The 12,788-nt window shown below is 41.5% G+C and overlaps 1 protein-coding gene across 4 annotated transcripts in view; it reads right to left on the bottom strand.

The window, feature by feature from the left end:
* CCAR1 (cell division cycle and apoptosis regulator 1) overlaps nucleotides 1-12,788 on the bottom strand; it is a 199,649-nt gene that overhangs the window by 70,756 nt on the left and 116,105 nt on the right. For all 4 annotated transcript variants that reach the window (XM_085863730.1, XM_085863731.1, XM_085863729.1 and 1 more), the window contains 2 exons: nucleotides 4,077-4,287; nucleotides 2,913-2,996 (listed from right to left, as the gene is read on the bottom strand). In XM_085863730.1, the coding sequence (XP_085719856.1) occupies nucleotides 2,913-2,996; nucleotides 4,077-4,287 (295 nt within the window). The remainder of the gene's footprint in view (nucleotides 1-2,912; nucleotides 2,997-4,076; nucleotides 4,288-12,788) is intronic.

Raw genomic sequence — 12,788 nt, 5'->3', positions numbered from 1 at the left:
TGGGCCTCTCACTCAATCACCGCAGGTTGGTCAGTGGTCTTTCTGTCTTCTACCGTCTCCTCTCCAGCCTTGCCCCCTGCTCTCTCTGCGATTTGTCCCCACCACATTTCCACAGGGCGCTCAAGGTCCGCCAGCAACCCCCTTCTGGTAAAACTACCAAAATCACGAATCACTGCTCACCTTCACTCTTTCATTCCTCTTTTTTTCGCGCCTTTGGAATAAACTCCCTCACTCTATTCTTTCCCATTCTTCTCTCCAGGCTTTCAAAACAGCTGTTCACCACCACCTCTTATCGTTCCCCATCAAAATCCTCGATCTTTTCTACCCCCGATAATCCACCCAAGCCCACTTCCTTCCTGATAGGCCCTGTAATGTCCATCTTCTCTTCCCCATGCTCCCAGTCCCACCCCTCTCCCTTCCACAGATCTTCAAATGTGTCTATTCCCCACTGTTTTGTCCCTCCCACTCCTGCCCCTCTCGTCTCCTGCCCCCTTGCTGTGCGTTGTGTGTTCGCTCTCATACGAGCCTCGACAAGGTATACAAAAAAAAGTCACGTCCGTAGAGCAGGACTGGAAGCACCAAGGACCTGAAGACTCGGACTTTCGTCCCCCCCCACACAGGTAACGGCAGCGCCACACCCCATTATCCAGTGAATCCATGACTCCCCAGGCCCGACCCAGACGTCTATTGACCTATGACTCACAGCCAGCAGAGACATGAAAAGGAATCAGATCGGTCATTTATGTAAACAGGAGCCGTACTGAGCCCAATGCGCTGCCGAGGGGCACTTTGGATGAGACTGTATGAAAGAAATGTGAGTGAGAAGGGTATAATTTTTGTTTAAGAAGTTGGGAAAGCACAGGTTAGTACAAGATGTACATAGACCGTTTTACTCCTGCTTGGTTTTTCATTGAGTGAACAGTTTGCATTCCACCTTCAGAAATACAATTCCCAACGTTGTGAATGGTATAAACCATTGGCCCTTAACCTGGCGGGGGGGGGGGCATGAGTAATTTCCAGAGGGGGCATGAGCCTGGAGAAAAAAGTAGGAATTTCTGTAATTATTTTTGGAATTCTCAACAAGTGTTTGCATAATATTTATTGTGATGAACATTAAAAAAAAAGCATCACCTTCAATAATTTTCGTTTTCTATTCACCACTAGGCCTACCATTTTCTGTATTAAAATCATCATCGCACCATTCGAAAGCCTTTATCCCTGAGCAGGGGTCAACTTTTTGTGGGCTCCAATCACGGTACCCTTTCTTGTAGCAATGTTTTTACGGTCGAATGCCCTTCCTGACGCCAACCCTTGTCGCCTTCGACCCTGCAGGGATAATTACCAGTATACTGGTGCTCATTTCGCTGACCTTGGGAAGGATGACAGGCTGAGTCAAGCCCCCTGATGCTAACTCAGTGGCAAGCAGGGCTTGAACTCAGGACCCCAAGGATCCCAAGCCACTGCCTTAACCACTGAGCCACACCAGGCTCATATTTTCTCTATTAAAACAATTTTAAAATTAAACATTTATTTAAATTTGATATTAAAATTTACATTTCATATTTAATTTGAAGAAGTGGCAACATTTCTAAATTTGCAGCAGAAAGCAGATCTCCATGACAAGTTCCAGTCTGAAGGATTTTTGCCTGGTGGACATCTTTGAAGCGCTGAATGCCATCAACCTCAAACTCCAAGGGAAAAACAAAAACATGAAAAACATGAATTTTTATTTTATGCACCATGATATCATTCGAGCCTTCGTGGCCAAATGGAAATGTCGAATTCAGGATAGAAATACAGCCAGTTTTGCTAACTTGGATTCTGCTGTCATTCACAGTTACCTTTATTCTGAGTTAAAGAAACAAATAATTACTCATCTGACTGAATTGAAAGCAGAATTCATCAGATACTTTCCGGATATTGATGAGAAGCGCGAAGCCTGGAAATTCATTAGGAACCCATTTCAATGTGAAGTAGCTGATATTTCAGACGAAGTGCAAGAGGAGTTTCTTGAGTTAAAGTTCAACTCCTCGGCTGAAGAAGACTTCAAAAACTGGATCTGGAGACGCTCTGGGTCACATACTTTCCTGTTTACCCTTTGATCGCACATCAAGCTCTTCGGATTCTGACAATGTTTGGATCAACGTATCTTTATGAAGCTGCATTTTCCATGCTCGTTGCTGTCAAGACCAAGTACAGAAACAAGCTGAACGTTGAAGGGGACTTGCGTTGTGCTCTCTCTGGCATTCGACCACGCATTCAACATCTGGTAGCTAAGAAGCAATGTCAAGTATCTCATTAAATATGCTGTGTATATGAGTGTTGCTTATACAGAATTCTTTGTTCAATAAAAAGACTAAAAACACGCATTTTTTCTTCTTAAGTTTTACCTTTTAATTAAGTAGGGATTTTTTTAATCATTTGGTTGAAGATGTGGGGCGGGGGGCATGGAGGCAAGGACCAGCTACTAGAGGGGGTGTGGTGGTAAAAAGGTTAAGAACCACTGGTATAAACGATCAAAATCCATGCTCAAGAAATCCTGAAGTAACCTGTGAAATGAGCAATTTCAGAATTACAATTAAGTTTCATATTTTTTTTTTTTAAAGTAGTTATTTGTCATGTTTGTCAACAGAGTGTCTCATTTCTATTTATTTGCCCATGAACTAAGAGTCAGAATTTCATCATGTTGAAGCAGAATTTTTAATTGCATAATGAGAACGTACAAACCTTTCCAAATATAAGCTCCCATTCATCATTTCATTGAAATCTGTATTTTACATCGATATCCATTGGCTTTGCTTTTCAGATAAACTATATAAAAAGGTTACCCATGAGTCTTGGTCAATCTGGTCTTGCTACTTCACTCTTTTATAACAAATTCAGAAATAGATAGAAAAGAAGACCCTTCAAACCTTCATATTTTTCGGTTCCAGCTTGGAATGGTGTGTTGGGGACAAGAGCAGTTTCGGTTCAACATCCTTTTCTTCTTCCTCATCCTGTCCTCACACACAAACAGCGGAACAGACAATAAATGACAAATTATTGAAAACCATTCCTTTTGTGCATCTTCTTAAGAAAAAAAAAAGAAATGAAAAAAAAAAAAACTTCCTTTGGGGTCAGGGAAGAAAAACAAAACTGCTAAACAATTATTTATAAACATGACGACGTCTCCAATGTTCTGGCCGGCCAAAACCAAATCTGTTCCAAGACAAGGCAAATCTGTGAACCATAAAGAGGGGTCATCACAGGAAGAGGTTGGGGGAGTGAGAGGAGGGGAGGGGGCCAGGGGAGGGAGGGTTGAGGATCAGAAGGATGGTTGAAAATGGAGGGGTATTGGTGGAGATGTACACGAGAACAGATAAGGAATGAAAGAGATGACCCAAGAGAGTTATGAGGGAGAAAATAAAATAAAATAAAATAAAAAGAAGAGGGGAAAGAGAAAGTGATGGAGACAAATTATGCCTGAGTTCCCAATATCTAAAGGAAAGAGTTCCTAATAGAAAATGTGATCTTACCATACACCATCCACCACAAATGACTGTGTACCTGCTTAATCAATGGGGAGAGATTACAGGATACCATACAAAGCGAGGGAACAACCTTACAACAGCTGTATAGAAAATGTCCTGATCTCTCGGAGATAGACCAGTAACAACTGGAGCGCATGATAAAAAAAAGCAGGCAATTTCTTGAAAAGCAAACATCACACATGCACAGACAAACCAAGGATAGTGAAGGTGAAAATAAGTGTAAAAAGGGGGAAATGAACAGTGGGGAAGAAGGGAAGTTAAGCATTAATATCAAAGACAGAAACAAACAAAAGCTGGTAGTGGCGAAGTCTAAACTCTTAAAACACAGATGAAACAAAGCGAAAAAAAAGGAGAGAATGGGAAGAAGGCAATGAATGGGAAAAGGTGCAATGAAAGGCAAGAGTAAGACAAGCAATAAACATGGGAATGATGTATGAGGGAAGACGGTAAGAAAATGAAGAAGAAGAAGAAGAAGAGAGAGAAGAAGATTGGACAAAAGGAGGGGAAGATGGTGGGCAGATGGGAGGAGGGAAAGGGGTGCAGTGCCTGTTCGCCGTCTGCCTCCTTCTGCTCGCCCTGGGTCTGCCTCAACAGCTGCTGCTTGTAGCCATGGGAGAGCGTCTCCCACTCCAAACGGGTAGGGGTGCAGAGCCAAACATCCGGGAGAAAAATAACCACAGTGTCGACGCGGGCCGCCAAACGCCGCCCCTTGTGCTGCTCCTCAGGCCGATAGTAGCGAATCTCTGCAAAACGGTACCTGTCGGGTCGGCAGCACAGCCGACAGGTGCCGCCATCAGAACTGTGCTTTGGCAACAAAGAGCCAGGCACACAACAAAAATAAAGGAATATTTAAACAAACAAAAAAAAGAAACAGCCACAGTCCATGTCAGGGAGGGAGGGGACATTGAAAGAACAATATGCAGGCAGCTTCATTGAACTCAATATCTCTGCTGGCCAGCCAACAGTCGAAAAGGTTGCAGGTTCGCCGAGCTTCCTGTCAAAATCATTAAAAGGAGAGATAAAATTGGGAGGCGGTCACCAAAAGAGGAGGGGATGAAACAAGGGGGAAACTACCCTGAGAGTTTGTCTGGGTGGGATTGGAGGAACAAACTGGAAAGTTGAAGATGAGAATAGGACTTGGGGTTGCGTAGGAGGGTGAAATGGAAAAGGGAGTGGCATGGAGAGGCGAGGGCGAGGGGAGAGAGGGAGAGGCGAGGGCGAGAGGAGAAAGGGAGAGGCGAGGGTGAGAGGAGAAAGGGAGAGGTGAGGGCGAGAGGAGAAAGGGAGAGGCGAGAAGAGGGCGAGAGGAGAAAGGGAGAGGCGAGAAGAGGGCGAGAGGAGAAATGGAGAGGCGAGAAGAGGGCGAGAGGACAAATGGAAAGGCGAGAAGGGGGCGAGAGGAGAAAGGGAGAGGCGAGGAGGAGGAGGACGAGAGGAGAAAGGGAGAGGCGAGGGTGAGAGGAGAAAGGGAGAGGAGAGGGTGAGAGGAGAAAGGGAGAGGCGAGGAGGAGGACGAGAGGAGAAAGGGAGAGGCGAGGGCGAGGGTGAGAGGAGAAAGGGAGAGGAGAGGGTGAGAGGAGAAAGGGAGAGGGGAGGGCGAGAGGAGAAAGGGAAGTAGGGTGAATATACTGATTCTGGCTCACTTTTCCCCATGTAAGTGAATGGGGGATTTTCAGCGATTCATATTTTTTTCCCTAAAAAGTAAACCCCCTTTTAATCCCAAAGTATATTTATTTGTCTCCCCTTTTAACCTAGGGACACTTTTTTTTTTAAAATAATCAATGCAATAAGATAAAGATTTGTTCAAGTAGTAAAGTAGTAATGTGATTTGTTAAAGGTGATGCTAAAGAAATATCTGAAACATGTAAGCCAAGTGACACTGTTTTTCAAATAACCAATGCATATTGTTTAGCTCACTCATTGAACCAAAAAGATTTGTTCATTCTCAAATTCCTTCAATAGTTTAATTTTCTTTGCACAATAATCCCCATCTAAAATATTTTAAAATAAAACATTTGAATCTTTATATTTTTTAAGATACCCCTTTTGTGCCATTACGAAATGATAAACTTCTCTTAATGCTCTTGTTTGACCACCTCCTGAGCCACAGATTATTTTCTGCATAAACCACGCCCACTTTTCACAAGCTCCGCCCACTTTTCATAAGCCCCGCCGTTTTCACGAGGTATTTTTCATAAGCCTCGCCCACTTTTCATAATCCCCGCCCACTTTTACGAAGCCCCGTCTACTCTCACATCATTTCCAGTTAATCTCTGACTCTCAAATAAATCACCAGAAAATTCTACAATGTTGTGGTTTTGAAAAATTTCCGAATGAAGGCTTGCCCAGGGAATTTCCAAAGGAAACCACACCCACCAGACGTTCTCTATAAAAGCCTCAAGCCCAGGCTCCATTTTAAACATTTTTTGCTGGCAATGGTGTGCTGTACTGTGCTTGAGTGGGATGAGCTTGCTTGTAGATGGACTATTTGTATGGAACTAAACCTTCAAGTTGATGAACTGGATTCAAACCTCTTATCTGTTGAGGTAAGATTTTTATTTTCCTATTTTCAGTTTCTTTTAAGCATCGACTCATTTAATAATTAAATAACTTAATCAATACATTATTATTTTCTCTCACAGGAAATTGTATCTGAAAATACCGATTTTGCCACAACTTGGGGTGAAATTGTTGGCTTGGTTGAAGACCTTGTGAGCGACCAAGACCCACAGAACGAGCTAGGCCTTGAGTGGGATTTGCATGCTTGACGATCGACTATTTGTATGGAACTAAACCTTCAAGTTTATGAAATGGATTCAAACCTCTTATCTGTTGAGGTAAGACTTCTATTTTCCTATTTTCAGTTTCTTTTAAGCATCGACTCATTTAATAATTGAATAACTTAATTAATACATTATTATTTTCTCTCACAGGAAATTGTATCTGAAATACGAAATGAAAATACTGCTTTTGCTACAACTTGGAGCGAAATTGTTGGCTTGGTTGAAGACCTTATGAGCGACCAAGACCCACAGAATGAGCTTGTCCTTGATGACCCAACCAAAGAGTTATACCTTGGAGACCTTGTGATCGACCAAGACCCACAGAACGAGCTCAACCTCGATGAGCCAGAATACGAGTTTTACCTTGGAGACTCACAAATTTTGAAAAAAAAAAAAAAAAAAAAAAAAAAAAAAAAAATCAGTAAATGAGTTCTGCCTTGATGGTTTAAATAACTACCTTGGAGACTCAGGAAAAGGGTTCTGCCAAGATGGTTCTAAATATGGGGCCTACCTTGGAGACACAAATTTTGAAAAAAATTAGTAAATGAGTTATCCTTGGTGGTTTTAAAGATGAAACCTACCTCGGAGACCTCACAAATGTTGATAAAATCAGTAAATGAGTTCTGCCTTGATGGTTTAAATAACTACCTTGGAGACTCAGGAAAAGGGTTCTGCCAAGATGGTTCTAAATATGGGACCTACCTTGGAGACTCACAAATTTTGAAAAAAAAAAAAATCAGGAAATGAGTTATCCCTTCGAGACTTTGAAAGTTGGTTTTATTTTTGAGACTTGAAATGTGGGTTCTGGCTTGATAACTCACAATGTGATACATATCTTGGAAACTCAACAGGAATGTGGTTATACCTTGAAGACTTGGAAAGTTGGGTTTATTTTGGAGACTTGAAATGCTATCACTCTTTGGGATCTGAACCTATCGATGTAGTTCTTTGTTGGATGGTGCTTGATGGGAGCAAGATCAAGAAAGTTCTGGGAAGAAAGTGCAGGCTTACTCCCCCTTTGTACGTCATCAAACCTGAAAGCCTTAAAAGACAGAATTGGAAGAAGAGGAAAAAATATAAAACATATATATTGTTAGTTCTGGGAAGAAAGTGCAAACTTACTCCCCCTTTCTACATCATCAAACCTGAAAGCCTTAAAAGACAGAATTGGAAGAAGAGAAAAAAAAACGTAAAAAATATATATAGGTGGAAATCTCATTTTGAAAAAGACATTGTGTTGGGCGAGGGTTGGGTTGGGGTTGAGATTTTGAATGCGAGCGTTGGGGTGGGGGGTTGAGATTTTGAATGTGAGGGTTGGGGTTGAGATTTTGAATGCGAGGGTTGGGACACACACACACACACACACACACACACACACACACACACACACACACACACACACACACGTACACGTACACACACACACACACACGTACACACACACACACACACACACGTACACACACACACACACACACACGTACACACACACACACACACACACACACACACACACACGTACACACACACACACACACGTACACACACACACACACACACACACACACACACACACACACACACACACACGTTAAGCCTTGACTATTCAGTTGAGGATTCTGTGAACATCCCCCCTTGACACACCTCGGACTTGGCCCTCTAGTGTCCACAAAGGTGTATAGTAGAAGGGAGTGAAGGGACAACCCATTGCTCCCATGGGTATTATCTGCTTAGTTTTGTCTTTTGTAATTCCTGTGAATAAAATGAACCTAAAATCTCTTCCCCTTAAAAATCATCTATATATTAATACTGAAGGACCAATTTTGTGCTCCTCCTTGCGGTCGCGTCACGTTTTTCTCGGTACTGTGACCTGGACTGAAAGAAACTTCGTACCTGTAAGAGTGCATCGCACATAGTGGCAATTGTCAAACTTCAACTCTGAAGCAGAATAAACACTTTTCGTTTTACATTCGTTTACATGGCGACGTGTGACGTCACCGCTGAGAGGGGTCAGGACGTCATGACATCATCGGTTATTCGCTGACGCCATTACATCCGTCGTCAGAAAATTACTGCTGAGAGGTGTAATTACTAATTCCACTCCTCGAAAATAGCGTCTGCAATGTAAAATCCTCTTCTGCACATGGTGACTACCTCAGAATGTGAATTTGACACCAAAATGTAACAAGAAACATTGTACAGTAGACACCACTTTATAAATCCACCATGAGACCACGCCGTTTGGATTTATTAACCGGCTGGATTTATTAAGCGGAGAACCTATTTTCAGCCACCTACTGGATAGATAAGACAAAAAGCGAATGTGGTTAAACACTGCTTTATGCTACAAAAACATTGATTTATCAAACAGTGACGAGGGGATTGTTCAAATGAATCTCTCCAAGGTCGCTTGCTTGGGAGGGAAGGTTTTGCGCAAATGTTCCTTTATTGAATCCGTCACGTGGCGGAAATCGGGATGGGTAAAACCTGAGAGCTGCAGTCCCCGGTCCAATTTGGCGAGTGCAGTCCGCATCTCTGCCGCTGTTGGCATCGGCTCGGGTTCGTCGTCGCTTTCTTCCCTTGGCTATTGGGATTTGGGGTCGGAGGGATTCGAGCGGCGGCGGGATTCGAAGTCAGTCACCAGTTGCTGTTGTTGGTTTTTTTTTTTTTCACTTTGCGGCAGCGCATACTACATCAAGCTTAGGTTGAGACCGTGCACGTGCCAAGCAGGTGGATTTATTAAACGGCGGATTTCTCTATGAAAAATTCCGTTCCAACTCATTTTGGTCACAATCAGCGGCTGGATTTTATAACCGTGGATTTATAAAGTGGCGTCTACTGTATCTTCTATCTATATATTAATACTGAAGGACCAATTTTGTGCTCCTAGCGGTCGCGTCACGTTTTTCTCGGAACTGTGACCTGGACTGAAAGAAACTTCGTACCTGAAAGAGTGCATCGCACATAGTGGCAATGGTCAAACTTTTAACGCTGAAGCAGAATAAACACTTTTCGTTGAGATGGGGGCGAGGAGTGAAGAGACGGGGGCAGGGAGTGAAGAGGCGGGGGGCAAGGTAAGCAAATTTTTGGGCGGAGGTAAGCAAATTGAAAGCGGGAGACATGGGGAAACGGGGCGGGGGCTGGGTTGAATGAGGCGGAGTTGAGTGTGAGGGGGTGGACAGGGGGGTGGGGGCCCGGGGGCAAGTGGGGCGGGGAATCAAAAGACGGGGGCGGGGAGTGAAGAGGCGGGGCTGGGGTAAGCAAATTGAATGGGGCAGGGGCGGGGGGTGAGTAGGCGGGGGCAAGCACACCCTGTCCAGTCCATGTCCCTCGAGTGTGTGCGAGCTGGTGAGGGTGGTTGAATGAACGGAATCCGTCTGTGACGGGGTTTCAGCAAGTATATCTTATAAGTCCAAGGAACCGTATCTATTATAGCAACAATTTTAAAAAGTTCGTTCGTCCATCGTTTATTATAACCTTTTTCAAAATGAGATTTCCACCTATATATTCTTACGATATCACCAACTTTGAACTTAGGTTTTCTGACATTAATCTCTTTTTCATATTTTAATTTTGTAAATGTTTCTGATGGTTTCATATTCGTTGACGTGTGAATCGTGTCATTGTACTTATCCACAATATCCTGAATAAAAGATGACCATTGTTGTGAACCGAGTTGTGTGAATTTTTAAAAATAGTCTCTCTTTTAAGGTACGATTAAAACGTTCAACAACAACGGCCTTTCCTTCATTAAAGGTACTGTATAATGTAATACTGTTATTTTTTAGAAAATTCATAAACGTTTGTTATAAAACTCTCTACCCTCATCAGTCCACAATTTTTTAGGTTTTCTCTTACTTTTATTAAATATCTGTTGAAAGGCTAACATAAGAGTATTACCTGTTTTGTTTTTTAAAGGGACAACCCATGCGTATCTACTCCTCAAATCAATAACGGTTAAAGCATACTTGTACCCCTTATCATTATTGAGTTCAATCAAATCAGCGGACCAGATATAATCAACTTCCTTGGAATAAACCTTCCTTCTCTGAAACTTTGTGAATATTGGTTTATGTAATTCAGCAGCTAATTGCTCTTCAATCTTAATGAAATCATTCGAGCCTATAAGTTTTTTGAATTTCCAAGTTTCAATTTAGCACTGATCATCTTCTTCACGATGAACAGATCAACTTTTTCTCTCAAGGTTGGATTTTGTATCAGAGACAAATTATACAACATTTCTCTATCGGCTTCATGCTTTTCTTCCAAAGTTGTGGTATTCCAATAATCAATATCGTGTCTCATGCACACTTCATCAACTCTATTGATGGGCTCACTCCATGATTTAGGATTGTCTGCCTCATCTAATCTTTTATCCAAGTTTGTGCTTTACTTGGACCACAGAAAGAATACCCTGGTAGATGTAATTCCCCTGGTATTCCAGTAGTTGTAAATTTACTTCCTGATAAAAACTTTTGTATATCTCTTCCGAGTTTGTGTTTGGAGATAAATTAATTTTTTTTTTGAACCACACACCGAACATATACCTTTTTGTATAACCTTGTTATTTTTACTTTTAAAATATGAAATTTTTTAGTATTAGTTTTTCTTTTTACATTTGAGACAATAACTCATTTATTTATGAGAAAAATTCCTACAGAGTGCGAAAACCTTTTTAGTTTCCAACATGCACACTTGAATCTTAATTTTTAAAACCTAAAGAATCCTTAGAAATGCCTTCACTCTCTCCTCCATTTACTGAAGAAAAAAATGAAAAAAAACTTCAAGTAAAGTCAATATCCTGTCCTTGACAATAGTCTTATCGAAAATACTGCAAATAGACTTGTCAATTCTTTGTTTTCCTCCTCGGTGGGTTGAGTTATTTTCTGTAATACCTCCAATCTTTTTTTAATCTCACTGGTTTCCATATTTTGATATTTATTCATTCTCGCTCTTTCCTCCCTCTCCTTCCTCTCCTCCTTCTCTCTCTTCTCTCTCTCTCTCCTCCTTCTCTTTCTCCTCTCTTTCCTTCCTCTCTCTCTCTCTCTCTCTCTCTCTCTTCTCCCTGTCCCCATCTTTATTCCCTCTTTCCTCCTTCTCTCTCTCCTCCCTCTCCTCCTCTTTATTCTCTCTTTCCTCCTTCTCTCTCTTCTCCTTTTCCTCCTCTTCTCTCTTCAACTCCTTCCTCATCCCTTAATATCCTTGAATCACTTACACCCCATAGAATATCATACATATACTGCATTCATCAAGATTTCTTGTTATTCCTGAATCAAAAATAATTTTTTTTACAACAGGAAACCAATAAAATTTATTTTGAATTTCTAAAAGAGCATTACGTTTTCTTAACTTTATAATTTTTTCATTATGGAACATTCTAATTAAATCCAAAGTTGTTGGTTTGTCAACATCAGCATAATGCCAATCTTTTATTGAAAATACCTCATTCTTATGTTGTAGAACATATTTATTAAAATACCGAATACCCGTTTCTTGAAGGTATGCTTGGACACAGAAATGTTAATTATCTTGAAGCCTTCTTGCCATCATTTATGTATTAGAAATATATGTTAGAATAACATTATGGCACGAAACTGCTCCCCATCTTCCCAGAGTTAAATCATTTTGTATTTCCCTACTTATTATATACTAGTAAAGGTGCCCATCTTCGACGGGTGTCATTGGCAACGTATGGTAAAAGACAGATAGCATGAATATATTTTAAACAATATATTATATCATTTCTATCCATTGATTATCATTCAGGTTTTCCCCTTCGACTGTCCCACAGGAGCTCCACTTCGATGACATTACCACATAGTTTAGTGACTACACAACGTGTACCATTCGTGAGTTCCGGAGGATTGATAGAGCGCATTAAAATTCCAGGGCAAGCTACTTTAAAGTGATCCAAAAAGCCGGATGAGTTTCGTCTACATATTCATGTCTTGTAGATTTTAGCTGGCCGGATCAGTTTTGTCTACATATTCATATGTTGTAGAATTTAGCTGATTCTGAAACTGTTAACAGCATGTCGATCGGATGGTTCTGTGATTTTCTATAGTAGTAAACAGAAGTACGACTTAAGCCTGTACACCACTATGCGGAGACCCGAGATTTTTATGTGCACGTGCTCAATCCCGCACCCACCCGTAAAAGACCCAAGTACACTGTCAGTACTCACCTCCACACTAAAACGATGATCATGATTTTGGGTTTAACCGTAACTGACTGGGCGATACTTTGTTGGCAGTTGGTCCGGCTGGGCAGCGGGTATCGGTCGATGAAAATTTCAAAACGGCAACCATGTATAAAAAAGCAAAGAAATACTTTGTACTTAATCAGAAAGTCATGGTTTTGTGAAGAAACTACGGCACACGGAAAGTGCAAATTAGTCAGGTATGAACTCAACTGATTTCTCCCCAAATGGAGCGTGATTCTATGAGCTGAACTCATCTTAGTGGTCCTCTAAAAA

Source organism: Eptatretus burgeri, chromosome 18 (genome assembly GCF_056783735.1).
Source record: "Eptatretus burgeri isolate ZD-2024b chromosome 18, Ebu_testis_v1, whole genome shotgun sequence".
In the NCBI taxonomy this organism is placed as follows: Eukaryota; Metazoa; Chordata; class Myxini; order Myxiniformes; family Myxinidae; genus Eptatretus; species Eptatretus burgeri.
This window is presented reverse-complemented; position numbering and strand designations above follow the sequence as displayed.